The following is a 23,861-nucleotide window of genomic DNA, read 5'->3' on the forward strand; positions in this document are numbered from 1 at the left end:
GTAAAACCCCGGTCAATCTCTAACAATCCCCGGTAAAACCCCGGTCAAAACCCGGTAAAACCCCTTGCTTTTGTTTGCTGGTTTTTATGAAGAATACAGGGAGCAAACCCATGTTCCATTATGTGCTTTGTGTTTGTTGTTTCTTTGAAGCATACAGGAACCAATGAACCCATGTTCAATTTCTGATTTTGTTGTTGAAGAACACATGGACCAAAAGTTGTTTTAAAAACAGCTTTTCATTGATTGATTTAGGAGAATATGGTTTACAAATGAACCAAAAACAGCTTCTTTTCTGCTTTTTAAGATCCATAAATGTCCTCAAACACAGGTTTTAACACAGCTACAGGACTAAAAATTGGCTTGTGAGAGTGGAGTCTTTTGGCTACTGTTCGAATGTAAAAAACAGGGACCAAAGATCTGCTGATGACAATTACATAAGTTAACCATTGATGCCCTAATGACAGTATCAAACCGTAGGCTCTGGTCACAGGGATCGAAAACACATTCCCCATTGTCCTTGTTTGTATGTCAAACACAGTGGCCAAAAATATGTTGATGACTTAAAACACAGAGATTTAAAATAGGGGCTGTTTGTTAACCAAAAGAACCATAAATGCTGTACAAGGTTCACAATCTTCAAAAACACAAGGGTTTATACCCATAAGCAACAATGTAGAGAGATGTCAGAACAATAAGATAGGGAGCGAAGTTGTTTCAAGCCCTAGAAATATGAAATCGTTACCTGTGATTCATAAAGACGACACTGGTGATCGATGAACAAGAAGATAATGGTGATCGATTGGGCGACACCGGTGATCGATGAACAGATGCGTCGCTTGGAGAGCTCGATGGAGTCGGACCTGGAGACGAAGATTAGAGAAAATAGAGAGGGCAATCTTGGAAAATTATCAAATCTGAATGATATGGAGGGAGGGGCCGTGAAGGAGCGAATCAGATACCATTTTACCATTCAGATGTTTTTAAAAACCTACCCAAACAAGAAAAGGTCTGACCGAATCAGACATTTACATCTTAATGGTATGATTAAGTGGTAAACAAACAGCCCCTAAGATTAACTGATTAAGACTTAAGAGTAAAAAATTATACCTAAATCGAATAAGTCTAAGTAACTGAGTCTGAGTCAGTACCGAGTGGCGAGTTCCAAAATTGAATCGATTCGATTCTCTTCTCGTTCTCGCTGCGACGCTGTCCCTGGTGGCCCGCCTGGTTGTCGGCTTGTCGCAATGTCGCTCACGCCTCAAGCTCTCACTCACTCACTCGCTCAAGAGCCTTTGTTGTCGCATCGTTCACGCACGGTCGCACCAGGTGATACGATTTAGGGCTTTAGTTTGGAATTAGGCCTTACTCCTTAAGGATTTAAGCAGACTGCAGTCCACTGGACCATTAGATTTTATTTGGGCTTACTTATCCTTATTAATTAATTATTTTGGGCTTTATAGTTTTGCAATTTGGAGATATTAATTGGGCTTTGCATTTTATTTGAGCTTTATTTTGTTCGGGTTTTAGTTGCACTGTTAGAATTTCAGGAAAATTACGATAGCACCTTCCGAAACGATACGGTAGCACCGTTAACAAACCTAAAATTTTTACCCTTCGGTGGCGAAATAATACGGTGGCACGTGCCACCCATGCCTACACTACAGGTCCGCCCATATTGCGATGTGATAATATAATATATCACATGTGATACTAAATTAAAGACACAAACAACCATTATAATAAATTTGGGTTTACATGATGTCACCAATACATAAGCGTTCTAATAAATTGTTTTGTAAGACTTAATTTATATAATCAAACAATAAAAGCGTCAGATCTTAAGGCGATGCAATAAATTTATAAGACGTTTTTGGACGTCTTAATAAATTTTTTAGGATAATTTTAATATAAGTGTTGCATTAGCTATTTTATAGAATACTTTTGAGAATGTGACCTATAAACCCAGCTTTTTATAGAACATTTGTGTTTATAGGACAATTTTTTTTTCAAATAGTGTCCTGTGAAATAGTTAACATGACAATTTTTAAATAAAAGCGTCCTAACAAACTTATTATAACGTCCAAAAGCATCATATAAACTTATTACCACGTTTTTAGGTAGGACGTTTTATTTTTTGCTCCTATATGTTATGTCTTATAAAGTGGTCTATTAGAACGTTTATTTGTTGGTGGCATCCTATAAACTCAATTTTGTTGTAGTGGACCTTTGTATCATTAAACAACTATCAAACAATCATATATAGCTGACCAAATAAGTATTAAGTCTCATTAAGCTGCTAACAAACAAACCCTAAGTCGTCTGCACTCTGCACAACACAAGGTCCGATCCCCTCATGTGTATAATCGCATATGGTGTTCTTACATTTTCACAAAAGTGGAGTTAAGATAAGAAGCGTAAGAAAGGATCCAGACCCTTGATCACTTTTGGTCTCACTCCCACCCATGAATTGTGCTTATCACAGGAATTGATATGGTACATCTCGGTGCACTGCATTAGTGTTGATTTTTAATTAGGATATTGATCCAAGGGTGGAGATCCCTTTCTACCTTTCCCACCATTACTTTCATTCTTACCGGAACCGTGAGACCACCCTATATATAGGGATGGGTCTCTTGTTTTCGTGAGACCACACTGTGAAGGTTACCTTCACAGCGTTTTACACTGTGAACTTTCAAATGTAAAAAAAGTGGTTTCACAGGTCTCATAAAATCAAATTGGTCTCACGTAATCCCAAGTCTATATATGTGTGTATATATTATAAAGCAAAATGAATGAATATATAGATGCATGGATGTATAGAAGGAGAAGAATGGAAGGAGATTCTGCATGGTGTCAAATGTTCACACCCACATCTACCAACAATGATTGATGAGTAGCACAAAAGTTTCAAACATAAAGACCTCATCATCCTTGCTTTACAGATAAGAATTTTGTGACTCTTAAATGGGTAGTAGCTGAACCAGGGTGGGGTCTAGACTACTTATTTTGATTACGTACTGCTTCTGCTTCTTCAGTACCTCCATGGTCGTTGAACAAGATTGGCTTTCCCATTGTCAACACCTTATGACTCATTCATTCACACTTCAATTCTTCACCCACCCCCACCACTACTACTACTATCTGTTATTCCCTCATTGGCTTAATTCAACATCTTTAGGGTCAAAGCCATTAAGCCAGACTTACATATCATTCAGGAAAAACTTGCCTTTATAAAAACTGTTATTGCTTATATATAGCATTATTTTTCATGTTCTTTTTTCATGGGTCCCTTGTGTTGAAAAATAACTGAAAAACAAATAAAGTTACTCAAAATCTACCAAAAACCGAAAAAGTTCCTTAAAAGGGTTAAACAATCCTTCGAAATGGTGGGATTTGGCTAAAAACGTATCGGACAACTTTCTAAGCCTTTGGTTCACCTTAAAGGTGCACATGCTTGGCAAAAGTTTTGAGTCCGCCACTATTGGTACCCAATTATATATATACATGTTTTATAATGCTTTTACTATTTTAACGGATTTAACGATTTGTGATTCTGACTTTGAAAATATGTTATGAAATGATTATATCAAGTGAATTTCATAGGATCTTTTGTCATTTTAAAACACATTTGTTGTTTTAATTTGGAAGACTTCTAAATATATATATATATATATATATATATATTAAAAATAAAACATTTGTTGTTTTAATTTAAAAGAATTCTAATATTTTAATATATATATATATATAGAGAGAGAGAGAGAGAGAGACTTAGGATTATGTGAGACCAATTTGTTTTCATGAGATCCATAAACCATTTCTTTACACTTGAAACTTTACAGCAAAACATTGTAAAGGTAACATTCACAGTGTTTTTATGCTATGAAGGTTAACTTTTATATATATATATATATATATATATATATAAATATATATATATATATAAGGAGCGATCAAATACAAACCACTCAATTTGTACAAACCGTGCAAACCTCATTCAACCAATCATAATTTTTCATTTTGTTTATTTTTTTGTAATTATGAGAGGTTGATTATTCATTTTTATTGTGGAGGGTGTTAATCATGAATATTATCATCTTCATTATTTTAAGTTTAGAGAAATACATGAAACAATTTCATTAAAATTTCATTAAGTATTATATGAAACAATTTCATAATCATATATGAAACAAATTCATCAAAAAAAGTATTATATGAAACAATTTCACAAGATTAAACAATTTCATGAAAGAATTTCATAAGATTAAACAATAAAATCGATGGATGAGGGTGGTTTGCACGGTTTGTACAAATTGAGTGGTTTGCATTTGATCGCTCCTATATATATATATATATATATATATATATATATATATATATTTTGTGTGTGTGTGTGTGTAATTTTATATTTTATCTTATTTATTAGTTATTTAGCAATCCTTAAAAAGTATTCTAATGAATGAACATAAACAATACACTTATGGATTAATTATAGTGATCATGAATCCATTCCAAAAGAAACAAAAATCATTTGCAAACTTGGATGTTGAAATTGTTCATATCAATATATATATATATATATATATATATATACTTACGTGTATATGTATATATGTATGTATGTATTAGTTGATTTATATATGGGGTTGAGATTTGGACATTGATATTAAGTTTTATCGTATACTATATAAATTCAGATGGACCCAATGTCTTACATATATAGAACCCTCAGAAAATGACTTAAAAGAAAACAAACAGATCAAAAATTATAATTTTATGTATAATATATTGGTCCCTACAAAATTTGATCCTCATCCTCTGTCACCTTCTTAATTTTAATTAAACAGATGCTTCCAACAAGAAAATTAACAAATTAAATAGTCTAAAATCTGGTATTAATAATTAAGAGTGATGATGTATGGTAGAGGTAGAGGTAGCAACTAGCAATCAATGCAATTATATACACTTGGACTTGGATGGGTATCTTTTACAACTCTTTTTTGTCACAAACATGAATTAATCAAAATATTAATCTTATATATTGTGATAATCATAAGAACCTCTATTTTAAAGTATTATATATATATATATATGTATATATATTAGCGACAAAAACGTATCAAAATGTTATGATAACGTGATCTACTTGACTAAACGGGCAACGTCTCTGGCTGTTCGGCCTCCAAATTTGCTATACTCTTCTGTACGACCTCCATCTCGGTTTGATGGCATTCCTCTGGCAACCGCGTCTCCTCCTCTACCCTTACCAACTTCTATCTCAACTCCGCTCCCCGTAAATATTCAATATTTGACAAAAATCAATAATTTGTTCTCAATGAAAGTAATGAGAAAGTACATAACAATATAACCAACATACCTCCGTTGTTGATCCGATATCGTATGATCTCCCGGTGTTACTGCTACATCTAGCAGTCATAGCATAAGAGGAATCCTTGAAGGTCCTGAAACCAAAAGGACGGTCTTTCTTCCATCCTCCGACACTCTGCTTTCAAAGAAATGTCTCGTTAGGGGTCAAGTGTCGACACTAGACTGTGACTCATCCCTATGCAATTGAAATCGCTCATATGGTTTACCAAAACAAAAATAGGTGAACTTATATATGTAGAAATTTCAGCAGCATAACGGTTGTAAATTAAATATATCCAATGTTTGTTTTTAACAACTAAATCATTCTAATTACCAATGATATTTACATTCTTAACCTATCTGCTTAGCCTAACGTCTGCCCAACAATGGCAACCCAAACTAATAGCATCACTACGTTTATTAAAATATATCACTTTACACCTACCAAATGTATCTATAAACTAAAGTAATGGTTTTAGAAAACTTACATGAAACCCAACAACTTTGGGGTAACTGAACTGAAGAGGATCAGTAGACAGGCCGGATGAACCTAGATCGAACTTCCAATTCGTGCAATGGGTACGCTCAAACACCTCAGTAGCAGCGGCTCACAACCCATTACATGTGCCTGCATTAGACAATTAAGGTAAGTTGTTAGTAAACATAAAGAACTAATTACATATTCAAAAAATTGTATACTCAACATGTTGTATTGATGTTGTGCAGTGTTGATCGATCATACACATATACATACAAATGTGTTATGTGTTATATATAACACATACACACATAACACATAAAAATGAGAAAATAAGTAAAATAGGCTAATCCCTCACTAATCAGCGATGGATGTCAAGTGTTCGTCTCTAATTCGTTGTTGTTTAGCGAGGGATTTGTGAGGGCTAAGCCCCAAAAATATCTGGTTAAGAAGGCCAAAATAATTCAAAATCCAAAATTCAAAATCTGTACTTTATCATCATATGATTTGTAGGTGTGTGTTCTAGCTGCAAGTCGTATCCAAAAACCCTCGTCGAAAGCAAGAATATTTTCTACAACAAGCTTTTGCAGTTGTTTTCAAGGAAAAGAAATACGTACGGAAGTACAGAAGTGATGGGAAATTCTTTGTAGATTGAAAAAGAATAAATACAGGTCGTTTGTTCCAATTTTTTTGGAGGCCCTATGATGTGTGCACCAAAACTATAAATCAACTGGACTAGTAGTAAATAAAATACTAATAGAAAAGCTCATATATATTATAAGTCTTACAAATTGAAAAAACAAAAACAAACATGTCTTCGGGGGTATTTGTTGGTTTTCCATTAAGTATCGTGTAGATTACTCTGTCTGTGTAAATTGAGAAGGTTTTTGTTTGGAAAGGTTTTTTCATAAATGGAAGGAGCAACTTTTTTAATTGGGATGAGCTAAGTTTGGTAAAAACCTGGCTTTCTGCACAAAGCTCCTGCTATAAGCCACTTTCTACATAATTAGGTCACCACAAACAATCATGTATAACTAACGAAATAAGTTAATAAGTCTCATTAAGCTCATTAAGCTGCTAACGAATAGACCCTTAATGACAAAGTAACATATGAAATTCACTTGGATAGAATCATTCTTTGAAAACCAAAATTGGAATTGTCGAATTGACTAAGAGAGTAAAAGCCTAATACATTATATTTGGGCTAAAGGTTAAACATGTATAATTGGTTCCCAGAACTTTTGGTGGACGTGTTCCATATCCATACATTGAAACACCCTCGAGTATGTAAAGAAATGTGTGCCTACTTCCCAATCACTTGCACCCTTTAACATATCGATAAGTCTATCGGCTTCCACGGTTTTTTTTAAACGCTTCCTCGCCATCTTGATCGACTGCACATACCAAATAGTTCATGTTTATTGTATCCAAATTGAGCGATTTAAAAATCAACAATTCCAAAATCAGATAAAAGAACAGAATTACTATGATTCAAAGATTAAGGATATATATATATATATATATATGTGTGTGTGTGTGTGTGTGTTTTGTCACTGTTGGTTGGCCATCCTTTTCTTGTTTGTATCTTCTTACAAGTATATATATTTGATCCACAACTTGTCGATCCTTTTCAGACTCGGGTCTTTTCGTACTTTATTTTTATAATTTTTTACACCATGTGTTGTTTTGAATGTGTAACATTTTCTAATAACAAACCAAGTACAACATGTCTCAAATCGACTCCGACCTTCGTTCGTTAGGAAATGAATTTTAACAAAACGCGTTACGTTGTATTAATACATAAATAAATAAGATGACAAATATTAATTAGTTACGTAAAAATTCAAGTCGTATTAACGTCATGCAATTTTTACGACTTCTTATTAAAACTTCTACCAACTCTTTATTAAGCATAATATTCAGCACAACTTATTTAACTTCTATTTGGGTTGAATTGACTTTTGTTGACTCGGTCTTACTAAATATATATATATATATATATATATATATATATATATAAAATAATAATAAAAGAAATAAAAGGGCAGCAGCTAGAGATTGTTGGGTCTATTAGAGTGGCTTGGTGCAAGTTGCATCTGCAATGATGGAGATTGGAGCTGGTTAGTTGGAGGAAGAAGCCAATGAGTTTGCATCCATATTTACGGATATTTCAATCCATACTGTTATCATCTAAAACTTTTGATTATATTATAAAAATGAGATAACAATAACGATAATGACATATATTATTTTTGTCATCTCATATAAATGAAAGAGGCAATATGGTGAATTATAATTTTATATCTATACTATATTATAAAATATTTGATAAAAACTCTTAAAAATCATTTTTTTTTACATGAAGTATTGATTATTGATGTATATATTACTTAAAATTCAAGATTACAAGTAAATTGTACGTAAGTACAACTTATTAAGCTTCATGTTTGAATTTGTGTAACTAACTGTAGATAAATATAACTAAATATAAGATAAAATTTCTTATTTTAAATATAAAATATAATTAAAATAATTATTGAGTTGTAACAGAATGTTTAGTTATTATCTTCATAAAATTTATATTATTACACCGAAAATAAATTATTTCGTCATTAAATTTAAATTATATTATAACAAAAAAATTGAATTAAAGAAATTACACAAAAAATGAGAACTTTTATATAATTTTTAACGTTTATGATATCTTCAAATTTATATTTTCTTAAGAAAAATATTATTGCTTACTCAAAATCACATAAATTCTTATTTTTATTGCATTGCACGAATACTTTTTTAGTTTATTAATAAAAAATGATCCTAAAAAATATAAAATTACATCCCAAAATTATTCAAAATCATATGTTTAACCTGTTAAAAAACGACTCTGTTCACGTATCACCACCAACCCTTTCTTTATTAAAAACTAGACTCAAGTGGGAACCATCCCCTCCGCCACCATCTTTGAATCCGGCTATTTTATATATATAACATCTCTTTTCCATACCTCATCATTTTCAGTTAATTCATTAAAAAGAACACCCAATTATTTCTATATATATATATATATATATATATATATATATAGGGTTAGATTTACGTAAGATCAAAAGTTTTTCATGAGATCAGTAAGACCAAATTTATATTCATTGATGAACTTTATAAGTTAATGATCTAACGATCTAAAGTTACACGGTGACAATTTTGTGATTATTGAGAAGTCTCGTGGCAATTTTGTGATTATGAATGTTCATATTGTAGTTCTAATCCAGGGATTGAGAATTGGTCTTACATGTTTCACGAAAAACCATTAGTCTCACATGATCTCAAGTCTATATATGTATATATCAAATGTATTATGAATATCAGTTCTCAAACAATTATATTTATGGGTCCAACTACTGACGAATGCAGAAAATTTATACCAAACGAACAATTATCGTAGAATCGTTCCGACTATGATTATATAATCTAAACAAACAACTAAGTCGTCGTTATAATCGATTAAAATTTCAACATATTTTATTTTAATAATATTAAATGACAATTAAATTTGAATATTAATATTTTAAACTAAATATCTGTTTTATCTTTGGACATTATTACTATAATTGTTTATTGGTTATATTGGATGTGTCCATGAATTCTCTTTTTCTGTAAATGTATTTTAAATTAATTTTTATAATATTTATTTTGTTTTTATGTGAGTAGCAAAGGTCAACGAGTCAAAATTCATAAAGTTTAGGAAACATTATATATGGATAAATATTTGGCAACTTTGAATTCACTTAAATAAAGTCAAATGTTTCAAAAGCACCTTCCTCTCCCTTGCATCAACTACCTCTAAACCTACTTTATTAGACTCATATTCTCTAATTAAAACCGCGTATATCTCAGTTCATAAATAAATAGAAGGATTTTGTTTAAAATACAACAAGACAGTTAAAGGTAGTTTGGTAATTGTTGAATGATTTGATTTAGGATGATTAAGTGGTCAGAATGATTAAAATACTCTTATGATATAGTACAAAATGAAATATGGTTGTTCGGTAATTGTTTAGAATGAAATGAGGGTTCTAAATGGTTTAGGAAAGTTCAAGATACAAAATCATTCAGAGAGTTTTACAATCATTAAGAAGCAATCTTTTTTTTTGTCAAACAAGATTCACTTCTTAATGATTCAAAGATTGTATTTTAATGGAACTATTAATAAGTAAACTAACAGCCTCTTAGACAAGTTATAGGTTTAATCCCAGACCCCCCAGTAGCCAATCTTAGAGAAGAAAGTTAAGTCAATAACTCATCATGTTGTAGAATCTATTGAATCATAAATATTACAAAAGTTTCCATTTTTCCTGTTTTAAAGAAACTGTTGGAGATGTTTCTTAAAGAATATTTAAAACTGATAAAAGAATATTTAAAACTGATAAATATTCAACTTCTGATCGGTTATGTTCGAGCATAAAGAATAAAGATTGTGTCTTTTGACAACACTGAAACAATTTGAAATTCAAATAATCAAGTAATCACTTGTATACTTCATTGATATCAGTATCAATATTACCGTAATTTGTAAATGATTTTCTTATTTACAACTTCAATAATTTGTAAATGATTTTATAATAACACCAAATAAACTTTTTTACATTATATATATATATATATATATAGAGAGAGAGAGAGAGAGAGAGAGTTTGTTTCAAATACAACTCATCGCATTTTATGCATCTCGTTATCATTGACATTTAATACAAATTGATGCAAGGGTATAGATCTCTTGTTACGTTTCTCACCATAACTCATTTCACACTGGAACCCAACCCCATATATATATGTATATATATATATATATATATATATATAGAGTTTGTTTCAAATACAACTTGTTGCATTTGTATAACCAATGCAACCCAATAAATTGAGATATTTATGGAAATGATGAGAGTTCATTTATTATGATTTGAATATTTATGAAMGATGAATATGGTTCATTAATTATGATCAATATTTTATATTAGGAAACAATCAAAACTTCTTTAAAATCACATATTAATCAAATGAAATGAACGGTTGAGATTGAGTTGTATTGGTTGCACAAATGTCAAGAATTGTATAATAATCAACCTCTATATATATACATGTATATATATATATATATATGCATGTATATATAGGCTCATTCAATCGAGAACTGATTAGTTTGTGGTAATCGTAAGATCTAATGTGAACCACTCGTTTGAGATATTTAAATATATTTCTTAAATAAACTAAAAGGATAATTATAGTAATTATATTTTTGACAACTAATCAAAATATTTAATTAATTTAGAAGAAAATATTTAATCATAATTAGTTACCTACTATATCAATTATCTAATATTATATCGTATTTTAAAGACGTCTGTGAATAATGTGTATCATAATAATAACGTTCACAATGTTTCACGTGCATTACAATGTATTTTCTTTGTTTTGTGAAATGTATCATAGTATGTATTTTTTTTTTCTTCATTGTTCTACAAAGGGTGTCACATCATGCATTTTGTATGTATTTCTGGATATCACAGTGAATATCGGTTGTAGGTATTACAATGTGTATCTTGTGTTTACATAAGGTTCATCGGAATAAGGTTTGACGAATAAGATTCGCCGAAGAAAGGAAAGAGGAGAGATGAGAGAGAATATTTATAAAATTTCTAAAATGCCCTTAATTAATATTTTAAGTTAAATTACCAAAATTATTAATGATCTAATTTAACTTTTGATTTGTGGTTGAGATTGGATTTCACGGTTATCAAAACAGTTCTAATATGATTAGACCCCTATATATATGTGTATATATATAGGGTTTGGATTTCACGGGAATGAAAGTTATGGTGAAAAAAGGTGACCAAGATGCACAATGTGATACCCTTTGTTGTGCAGCAGATCAATTCTCGTGATAAGCATAATTCATGGAATGAGATGAAATTAAAGGTGATCAAGGTCTAGATCTTTTTAACGTTTCTCATCTTAATTCTTTTATCACATTGTATATCATCCCCATGGATTGATAAAGTGGTAAAGACCACTATTTCATGGTCCCCTTGTAAAGGAAAAAAAATTACGTTTCTAAAGGGTGCTACTGTATTGTTTTGTTGGGTGTCACCATATAGTTTTTGAAACTAAAATGTTAACAAAAGACTTTAATGACTAAGATAGTAAATCTTTTTGCATATATATGTACAAAAGTCTCAGGTTCGATCCCTATATCTATATGTAGACCAGATTTGAACATTTATCCCTCCCCCGTAAGGACAAGGAACTAACCAACAAATTTATAGTAATATTGTAAAAAAAATAGATATTTTTTTTAATAAAATGTACGGTAACTTGAAAAAATTTCAAAGTCCACCTTTATATAATGTAATATATATATATATATATATATATATATATATATATATATATTTATATATATGTTGGTTGGCGATTATTTCCATCAATATTCCATTCTACACCAACCGCACGTTTCAAAAGTAAAAATATTTGATAAAAAGATGCCACTTGAAAATAACAAGTTAAAACTTGAAATTATATACATATATATATATATATCATATATATAACATATATATATCTCGTATAAATAGGCTCCATCTTGACACCATCAACCCAAGACGTAGTCAGAGACAGACCCGCAATGCTCCCACCTCTCTCTTCCTCCATAAATCTCCCATGAGATTTAGACTCTTCCCAATTCACTTCATCTGTACTCTTTCAACTTCAATCTTAATCCCCAACCCACAATTTAATTAATTACCAATAAATCTCCGATGGAACAAGCCGGATTCCGGAGTTCCATGAGGCGAACGGTAAGCCGGACCATGAGCCGGACCCGGAGTTCCGCCAGCTGGAGGATGGAAGACGTGTTTACAGCCGGCGGTGGTGCCAGCTACAACAGGCGCTCCAGTCGTCATTCTGAAGAAGACGAAGAAGCGCTCAGGTGGGCAGCTTTAGAAAAACTACCCACCTATGATCGTTTACGAACAACCATCATGAAGACTTATGCAAACGACGGTGATGAAAACCAACGTGGTCAGAAAGCTAACATGTTGCACAAAGAAATCGATGTGCGAAATCTCGATCCCAACGATAAACAAGCTTTCATCGATAGGATCTTCAAGGTTGCCGAAGAAGATAACGAGAAGTTCTTGAGGAAGTTCCGAAATCGCGTCGACAAGTAAGTAATTAATCTATAATTAATGAACCCGGTTTTTGTATAATCCATAACCTTCCAAAAAATACGTGATTTTATCAACATGTAATTAGTAATTTAATTAATTATTATGTAATTAATACGTAACTAAATTTTTTGAGTCAATGTTTCATGTGCATTCGCGTTGGCTCGGGAAACGGTCTTTAAATAGAAAACAATATTTTAAAGATTAAAATGATTTTATCGAATAATTATAATTTTAATTTATAGATCTCTTGAACAATTCCACATTCAATGGACTCGTTGACTATTTCATATTTATAAATATTCCGGTAACAGTTCATCTATACGGCATAAATATCTGCATACAAGTAATTGAAGTTGTTTTTTGATTTCTATGCACATATACATATCGTAAAGATGTATATATATATATATATATATATGTGTGTGTGTATAAATAAATCTTTTTTTGTTCAAATTTCAGGGTTGGAATCACCCTACCAACTGTAGAAGTAAGATTTGAACGTTTAACGATCGAAGCCGATTGCTATATCGGAGACAGAGCACTTCCATCGTTAGCAAATGCTGCTCGGAATCTTGTTGAATCGGGTTTGGGTTGTTTTGGAATCGGTTTGGCCGAGAAAACCAAACTCACGATTCTTAAAGACGCATCCGGGATAATTAAACCGTCACGGTAATTAAGTTCTTTTACCATAGCATTTAACGTATTATCTTGGGTCGAAAATGGGGCAATAAAAACTAATATTTTTGTTTTATTTTGTTTGTATTTAATTTATTAATTATCAGGATGGCACTTTTATTAGGCCCACCCTCATCAGGGAAAACAACCCTTTTGTTGGCATTGGCCGGAAAGTTAGACTCTAGCTTAAAGGTACATTTGGAAATATACAAAATTAAAATATAATTAATAATTAACTAACCACCCAATTAACTAAAAACGAACATGACGATGAAAATGGTAAACAGGTTAAGGGGGAGGTTACGTACAACGGGCACAAGCTCGATGAATTTGTACCACGGAAGACATCGGCATACATTAGCCAAAACGACGTTCACGTAGGAGAAATGACTGTTAAAGAAACACTGGATTTCTCAGCAAGATGCCAAGGAGTAGGCTCGCGTTATGGTATTTTTTTGACGATGATCCAAAATAATATGTTCAGATTTTTTTGATGGGTGTTATGTAATTAATACGTTAATGTTGTGTATGAATGTAACAGAATTATTAACGGAGCTTGCTAGGAGAGAAAAGGAAGCCGGGATTTTCCCGGAAGCCGAAGTCGATCTTTTCATGAAGGTAAGGGATTATTAATCTTATATTAGTTAAATTCGGATTAAATTAATCTTTATATTAATTAATCTTCATTTTTTATCTATGAATTATTCCAGGCAACATCAATGGAAGGAGTTGAGAGTAGTTTGATTACCGACTACACTCTTAGGGTAAGTTGAAAATTTAACAAATAAAGCAATATATATATATATATATAGAGAGAGAGAGAGAGAGAGAGAGAGAGTGTGAGAGAGAGGTTTATACGAGAATATTAATCAGATAAAATAATAATAAAACAATTGAATCATGTGTAAAATCACATGTGAATCACGTTGTTTGCACATCCTTGCGTTGACTGATAGTGTAAATTCACATGTGATTTTGCATATGATATATTTGTTTTTGTACTCTCTTATTTAGTTATTGTTCTTGTTTGAACCTACGGTTTATATATATATATATATATATATATATATATATATATATTTATGATTAAATTTGGGTTAGATGTGAAAGCACCATCACACATGCTCTACCTCAACGATATTATTCATTTCCTTTTCTACATTTAATTTTGTGGGTCAATGGAATTTGCTCACAAGTTGCATTTTTCAACCTTTGTGGTTGGTGGCCTAACCTTTCAAATATAACCTTTTTACAGATTTTGGGACTTGATGTATGCCGGGACACTATCGTCGGTGATGATATGATACGGGGGATTTCCGGGGGTCAAAAGAAACGAGTGACAACAGGTTAATTCTTTATGCATTTTATTATGACAGAAAAACGACATTGACTTTATATGTGTTCGAATTCAAAGTTGAAAGAAAAACGAGACTAATGATCTAATTGAATACAAATCTTTTTTTAGAAGTATATAATATTTATATACGGGGCAAATGCAACAAATAAACTCATACACCCTCCTCACCTTGAGGTTTGAACCCTTGATTTCCTATGAGGCCAAAAACTACGAAACCGCCAAGACAAAGACCCTTTGATTACAAATCTTGATTGTAATAAAATCAGTTGTTCCCTGAAAACAAAGATTAGAAAATGAATTAGATAAAATAATAATGTGTTTTTATCTGATTGATGGAATAACTGGAAAAATAAAATTTGGGAAGATTAATTTTGCATTGCTTAATTTGAAGCCACCAAACCCAAGTCATGAGTCATGTCATGGTGGGTGGTTGATAGCACACCTAAAACTAGTAATGAGATTAAGTAGTTAAGTGGAAAATGAACTATGGAATAGCTTAACCTAACACACCCCTTTTCAAGTCATGTTAGGTAAACCCAAGTCAACATTTTTTAAATGATTAGCCAATTAGGTGGAGTTACTTCCAAATAATTAATCATTAAGTGTTTATCGATAAAATTTAACATTATTATTTACTTATCGGGTAAGATTTTAGTTCACCAAATTGCATGCAACAAATTACCCGGTAAGTTTTTACCAGTGGTAATCGTCGTCGTTCTCACTTACGAGGTAAGACTATTGGTCTTTATCTCGCTCATACTGAGTAAGATTCTTGATCCTTACCATATTCAGTATATGATATGATCTGATTGTAAAATAAATTATACAACAACATCAATATTTAATTTCAACCATTTATTATCATTCTTGATTTGTTAGGAAGGAAAGTGCCAAACATGTTGCTGGCTTAATTGACCATTTAGTTATATATGAAGGTCCACCTTACCCCATAACTCCTCCCATACCCATCTGTTCAATAATTAATGGACCACATAATTTAATTGTATTTTAATCTTATATTTTAGTCATAGTTACAGTTGTTCATTGCGGGATGACCCCGTTAGACCCGGTCCATCCGACCCGCTAAAAATACGGGTTTGGACAATAATTATCGAGAAAATGAATGGGCCCAGGTTTGTTCGTTAAAATTAACGGACATACATGGACAATGTAAAAATAGATATGGACAGACCCATCCAGCCCGTTTATATTTTATTATTAATATTTTTTTACTATTAATTAAAATTATATTAGTATATTTTAAATTAAATTATTAAAGTTATAGGATAAGACTCTTTGGTTATGCTTGGGAACCCAAAAGGCTAAGGGGTTATTTGTTTACGTCTTAATGTTCTTATTAAGAGGTTCAACTCTGCATTTTGTTTTTCATTTCTTTCTCCACTTGTTGAGATCCATGTGTCACCTTAGTTGCTTAAAACTTTAACTGTAACAGTGGTTTTCCCTAATTTTTGGTTCCACATATGTTAATTAATTGTAAGTGATCAAATTTATAGATTTATAAGAGTTACACCTTTTAGGTCCATTAGTTCGTGGGAAAACGCGTTAGCCCATTTATATGGCGGGCAATAGCAAGTTGTCAAGCCCGAAAAAAGGGGTTTGAATTTACAATATTAAACTCGTTGGACAAAAAAAAACAAGTTAGGCTCCGGCCAGACCCGTAAATGATCACCTCTAGTCACATTAAAATTATTCAATTCAACCAAAATAACTGATGACATATATGATGTGTAAAACAGGAGAGATGATTGTTGGGCCGACCAAGACGTTGTTTATGGACGAGATATCAACGGGGCTCGACAGTTCTACGACATTTCAGATTGTCAAATGTCTCCAACAGATTGTTCACTTGACCGATGCCACCATCTTAATGTCCCTATTACAACCTGCACCCGAGACGTTTGATCTGTTTGACGATATCATACTACTATCAGAAGGTCAGATCGTGTACGAGGGACCAAGAGAACACGTGGTCGAGTTTTTCGAGTCTTGTGGCTTCAAGTGTCCAGAAAGAAAGGGGACTGCTGATTTCTTGCAAGAGGTAGCTTGAAAAACGTTATGGTCTCGTCATCACTAACCGCAACGTCACGTTAAAACCTTGCACATATTAACATCAGCACGGTGTTCTTAAAACCGTTTTTATGAAAAAACGATATATTTATAAAAATGACATCTTTCGTTTCTTTTACGGAACATGAACAAAAAAAAAATGGGAACTTGACCATTCGAAAATGGTGTTGTGTTGATAGGTTACCTCAAGGAAGGATCAAGAACAATACTGGGCTGACAGAAGCAGACCTTACAAATACATTTCAGTTACTGAATTCACAAAACGATTTCAAAGATTTCATGTCGGACTTCGTCTCGAGAATGAGCTTTCGGTTCCATTTGATAAATCAAGAAGCCACAGAGCTGCGTTGGTATTCAAGAAATTCTTGGTTTCCAAAACGGATCTCTTGAAAGCTTCATGGGATAAAGAATGGCTTCTCATCCAACGGAACTCGTTCGTCTACGTTTTCAAAACTGTTCAAATCATCATCGTCGCCATCATTGCATCAACAGTCTTCTTAAGAACTAGAATGCATACAAGGAATGAAGAAGATGGTGCTGGATACGTTGGGGCACTTTTGTTCAGTATGCTTATCAATATGTTCAATGGCTTTGCTGAACTGTCTCTCACTATACAACGGCTTCCTGTGTTTTACAAGCAAAGAGATCTGTTATTCCATCCGCCATGGGCGTTTACTCTTCCAACTTTCCTTCTTCGAGTACCTATATCCCTCGTGGAGACCATAGTTTGGATGGTTGTCTCGTATTACACCATTGGTTTTGCCCCTGATGCTAGCAGGTTCTTTAAGCAGTTCTTGTTGATATTTCTAGTCCAGCAAATGGCAGCTGGAATCTTTAGGGTTATTGCAGGACTTTGTAGAACCATGATCATTGCCAACACTGGTGGAGCACTTACTCTCCTGCTTGTATTTCTTTTGGGTGGTTTCATTCTTCCTAAAGGTTAGTTCCAAGCGTAAACAAATCATGAAGATAAACTATTCGACGAAATGCCTCGGTGACATTGATCAAGAGGTTTGTCATTTGTGTGTTACAGGTCAAATTCCAAGTTGGTGGGGTTGGGCTTACTGGGTTTCACCCATCACATATGGTTACAATGCCATCACTGTAAATGAATTGTATGCAGATAGGTGGATGAACAAATTTGTAAGTCAGATATATATACATTCTCCTGTCTCTATAATGTGATTCAAGTGCTAAAATGATTACATTCAATACAGGGTTCAGATAATGTCACCGCTCTGGGTATTCAAGTTCTAAGAAACTTTGATGTTCCTACTGATAGCAACTGGTACTGGATCGGCACGGCTGCTCTTGTGGGTTTCTCGGTTCTCCTAAATGTTTTGTTCACCTTTGCTCTCATGTATCTCGACCGTAAGTTTCGACAAACTCCTAAAGTTGAACATTTTTTTCTGTTCTTCTTCATGGACACTGATCTTGGTATCTTGTAACCTTGGTATCTTAGCACTTGGGAAACAACAAGCAATAATATCCAAAGAAACAGCCTCAGAAATGGAAGCCAACCAAGAAGAAACAACAGAAATGCCAAGATTGAGAACAAATGCATCAAGGAGAGAAACGCTTCCTCAATCGTTGTCTGCTGCTGATGGAAACAATACCAGTAAGAAAAATAGATATAATTTGTTATATATAGATTTGTATCTATATAACGATGAGATTAACTTATACGGGTGTCGTTTTCAGGGGAAGTGGCTATGCAGCGAATGAGCAGTCAAGCGGGTGCCATAAATAGAAATCAAGATTCAAGTCTTGAGGCTGCAAAAGGTTTATCTGCTAGAAAAGGGATGGTTCTACCTTTCACTCCTCTTGCTATGTCCTTCGACAGCGTAAACTATTATGTCGATATGCCAGCAGTAAGTTTCATCAATAAATCATTCCTTTAATACATTATATACGACCTTTTTTTAGGATCAACGAATAGCTATGTAAACGATAAACTTGTTGAATTCAACAGGAGATGAAAGAACAAGGGGTGACGGAAGATAGGCTCCAGTTACTTCGTGGGGTAACTGGTGCATTTAGGCCTGGAATCCTCACGGCTTTGATGGGAGTCAGTGGTGCTGGGAAAACAACATTAATGGACGTCCTTGCAGGAAGGAAGACAGGTGGTTATATTGAAGGTGATATCAGGATATCTGGCTTTCCGAAAAACCAAGAAACTTTTGCAAGAATTTCTGGATATTGTGAACAAAATGATATCCACACACCCCAAATCACCATCCGGGAATCTCTAATATACTCAGCTTTCCTCCGGCTTGCCAAAGAAGTTAGCAATGAGGAAAAGATGGTGAGTGAACTAGTTCTTTATTTTTCTTTGTGGAATGTAGAATTGGCTTAATTTTGAAAGTGCTAATCCCCTTGGATGTATTTCAGACTTTTGTCGATCAAGTGATGGAGCTTGTTGAACTAGACAATCTCAAGGATGCAATCGTGGGACTTCCAGGGGTTACCGGTTTGTCAACAGAACAGAGGAAAAGACTGACAATTGCTGTAGAGCTTGTTGCTAATCCTTCGATCATTTTCATGGATGAACCAACTTCTGGACTTGATGCAAGGGCAGCTGCCATAGTCATGAGAACTGTTCGAAATACAGTGGATACTGGTAGAACTGTTGTTTGCACCATTCACCAGCCTAGCATTGATATTTTTGAAGCATTTGATGAGGTAATGCTCTCTCTATTGATCTGTCTATCTATCTATATCTATACATATAGGTTGTTCAGGTTCAGGGGAAAACCGCAAAATAATAAAAATTGAAGAACACCCTAGTAATCGTTCAGCTTTATGGTATGCACATGTACATACAAGTAATTTGTAAGCAATTTGTTTGGCACACGAGCATAAAAACCAATAAACGATTTCAGTTACTTGTATGCACATGTGCATACCGTCCAAATGAATGGTTACTAGGGTGTTTTTCGGTTTTTCATTTTTTGGGGTTTCCCCTGAATCTCATTCTCTCTCTCTCTCTCTCTCTCTCTCTCTCTCTCTCTCTCTCTCTCTATATATATATATATATATATATATATAATTGTATATCTACTTTATACGAGTTCTATACACAACATATGTATTAATCGTCATATTTTGGCATCAGCTGCTACTAATGAAAAGAGGAGGGCAAGTGATCTATGCTGGACCATTGGGCAGGAACTCCCAAAAAATTGTAGAATATTTTGAGGTATAGAGCTTGATTAACATCAATACAGACAGATGAATCGATTTCTCAACAAAAACCGAAAAAACAGAAAGCAAAAAATTAAGAAGTTGAGCATATTTTGCAGGAAATTCCCGGGGTCCCGAAAATACCCGAGAAGTACAATCCAGCAACATGGATGCTTGAAGTTAGCTCCATCGCTGCAGAAGTGCGACTCGGAATGGATTTCGCCGAGCACTACAATTCATCGGCTTTGCATGAGTAAGATCACATTCTCTACAATTTCTTCAAAACGGAGCAGTAAAAAGTTAAAATCTCCGAAAAGATTTACATTCAACTCCAATAGTTTCTCCATGGGAAAATGTCAAAACATTAAAATCTAATAAAATTGTGTGTGTAACCGTTGATTTAACAGAAGGAACAAGGCTTTGGTGAAGGAGTTGAGCACACCTCCTCCAGGTGCAAAAGACCTTTACTTTGCATCACAATATTCTCAATCCACATGGGGACAGTTCAAATCTTGCTTATGGAAACAATGGTGGAGTTACTGGAGAAGTCCCGATTACAATCTTGTTCGTTACTTCTTTACGTTAGCATGTGCACTCATGGTCGGCACCATTTTCTGGAAAATCGGAACTAAAAGGTTAGCTTCACTCCTTACTTCTTTAACACATAAAACAGACATGATTTAGTACCCGTTTCCTAATTTCTTTGTTCTATATATATATATACACACATATATACATCTACAGAGACAGCAGCAATGATCTAACAACAATCATCGGAGCTATGTATGCTGCGGTGCTTTTTGTGGGTATCAACAATTGCTCAACAGTTCAACCGATAGTAGCAACAGAAAGAACAGTCTTTTACAGAGAAACAGCTGCCGGAATGTATTCTGCATTACCATATGCCATGGCACAGGTCGGAAATTTTATAAAAAAAAAAACAAAAGAAAAACACGGGTACATACGAAGTTACGACTTCATTGTTACTGATAAGTTTTTGTAAAAATGCAGGTATTTGTAGAGATACCGTATGTATTTATTCAAACTGCATATTACACGGTTATAGTGTATGCGATGGTGAGCTTCGAATGGACCGCGATTAAGTTCTTCTGGTTCTTCTTCATCAACTTCTTCTCGTTTCTTTACTTCACGTACTATGGAATGATGACGGTATCCATAACACCAAACCACCAAGTAGCAGCCATATTCGCAGCGGCTTTCTACTCGCTTTTCAATCTCTTTTCTGGGTTTTTCATCCCAAGACCCGTAAGTGATTTTCTTTTTCCTAGTTTCTTTAATTGATTACATGAGTTTTTGTTTACTAAATTGATAGAAACCAACTGTTTTTGGTTGAATTCAGAGGATTCCAAAGTGGTGGATATGGTACTACTGGATCTGCCCGTTGGCGTGGACGGTTTATGGTGCAATCGTTTCGCAATACGGTGATGTGGAGAACACGATCAGCGTGCCGGGTCGGGCGACTGATCCTACGATCAAATGGTATGTCAAAGACCATTTTGGTTATGACCCAGATTTCATGGCACCAGTTGCTATAGTTTTGGTTGGTTTTGCGGCCTTTTTTGCTTTCATGTATGCTTATTGCCTTAAGACATTGAACTTCCAAATGAGGTAGTTCAATTAGGTCTCATTCTTAGTGGAAACAACTTGTAAAATATATATTATATAAATATATATATATATATATATATATATCATTTTTATCAAAGCCCATTTGAGATGAGATGCATGGGTTTCTGAATGTTTGGTTAGTTTTCCATAATTCATGTACGGATAATATTGACTGTATTGATTAATCTGTTTGTATAGATTGGAAGGTTTTTCATAAGGACGTTTGGAAAAAACTTGACTTTCTACATAACACTCTTCCTATAGTCATACTGAATAAGTTAATTTCTATATCACTGAGCCACAACCAAATAGTCATGTATTGCTTATCGAATAAGTTGTGAGTCTCATTAAGCTCACTAAACTGTTAACAAACGGTTGTTAGAAGAAGAGACTAAATCCGAACGTTTTTACAAACTACAACAACAATCTTGTAATTTCAAAACTGTATGGATGAAAAGTGTTATTTTTGACAAACCACGGATACCAAATTTGTATGATTTCATTTTATATTTCGTGTTGAAATTTTGTTAATATACATTTTAAATTCAGTTGAATTTGATTTTTTCTGATATGACGTTACCATACGATATGATTGAAATCATAATAATAACACCAACGAAAAACGATATGATGTGATGCTCTAAACAAAAAAAATGATATGATCATTAATATACATGTTTGACCAGCTTAATATCTGACTCATACGTATTTATATTGGTTTAACTGCATAAAGATATCTTTATCAACAAAAGTAGCGGTGAACGTACAAGGAGACGTGGAAGATCAATCCCCATGAATATTGAAAGACTCCAATGAAGTTTCTTATAAGAACCAACTTTTTGTACTTTTTCATGTCATGTCAGTTCCAACTCACCAAATTAAGAACCTAAACAAAAATCTACAGTAGTAGTTATTATAAGAACCTTTTTTTGCAGGTTCCATGTATTTTTTCAACATTAACAGATAGTTTACACCCTCATCACTTTTGGCGAGATTTAAACTCTTGACCTCCTAGAAGACCAATGACTCACAAACCACTAGGACAAAGACACTTTGATTTAAATACAGCTTCTAGCCGGAATAAGTTATATTTTTTTATTAGAAAAAGATAATTACACTTATAAACTTAATATTTATATTATTGTCATAATTAAAACCACATTTTAAAAAAATTGCCCATATATAAAAAACAATATATATGTACTAGAATGATATTCGCGCAATGTAATGAAATACATCTTGACTTTAGTGTTTCGTTTTATATTTTTGCTCTATCGTTGTTGTAATGTGATTTTATGTGGTTTTGAGAAAACGAAAATGTTTTTATTTTTCAATGAAATATAAATTTTAAGATACTATCAAACTTTGAAAAAAATAATCAATATTAACATCAGATTAGCTAATTAAAAGTTCTCGTTTTTGTATAATTTATTTAATTCAATTTGTTATTATAATTTAATTGAAGTTTAATAACGAACTAACTTATTTTTTTTATCTAATATTATAATTTTTTTCAGATAGTAATTAAGTATTATGTTAGGACTCAATGATATTCTTAACTATATTATAGTTTTTTTATATTTAAAATGATGTATATCATGTATTTAATTATGTTTATCTGCAGTTAGTTACACGAATTCAAACATGGAGCTTTAATAAGTTGTACTTGAGCATTATTTTCTTATAATCTTGAATTTTAAGTAATATACATTAATAAACAGTACTTTATGTATAAAAAATGATTTTTAAGAGTTTTTCTCAACTGCTTTATAATAAAGTATATATGTATATGATACAAACTTTTTAATAGGTAAAATGATATTTATATATAAATCTAAAATAAAACTATTTCTTTTGAACA

The 23,861-nt window shown here is 32.8% G+C and overlaps 1 protein-coding gene across 1 annotated transcript; it reads left to right on the plus strand.

The window, feature by feature from the left end:
• The first annotated feature begins 12,538 nt into the window (after positions 1-12,538).
• On the plus strand, positions 12,539-22,069 carry LOC112509893 (ABC transporter G family member 35-like). Its single transcript, XM_025115090.1, has 21 exons — positions 12,539-13,064; positions 13,528-13,737; positions 13,851-13,935; positions 14,031-14,190; positions 14,285-14,361; positions 14,454-14,507; positions 14,999-15,089; positions 16,858-17,159; positions 17,368-18,127; positions 18,222-18,331; positions 18,406-18,559; positions 18,651-18,806; positions 18,890-19,059; positions 19,161-19,493; positions 19,580-19,870; positions 20,304-20,387; positions 20,491-20,624; positions 20,779-21,006; positions 21,116-21,287; positions 21,383-21,637; positions 21,732-22,069. Exons 1-21 carry the CDS (start codon positions 12,658-12,660, stop codon positions 22,002-22,004), a joined length of 4,506 nt encoding a protein of 1,501 aa, XP_024970858.1. The 5' UTR covers positions 12,539-12,657; the 3' UTR covers positions 22,005-22,069.
• The last annotated feature ends 1,792 nt before the right edge of the window (positions 22,070-23,861 follow it).

This window comes from Cynara cardunculus (assembly GCF_001531365.2).
Source record: "Cynara cardunculus var. scolymus isolate 2C chromosome LG 3, CcrdV1, whole genome shotgun sequence".
Taxonomy (NCBI): Eukaryota; Viridiplantae; Streptophyta; class Magnoliopsida; order Asterales; family Asteraceae; genus Cynara; species Cynara cardunculus.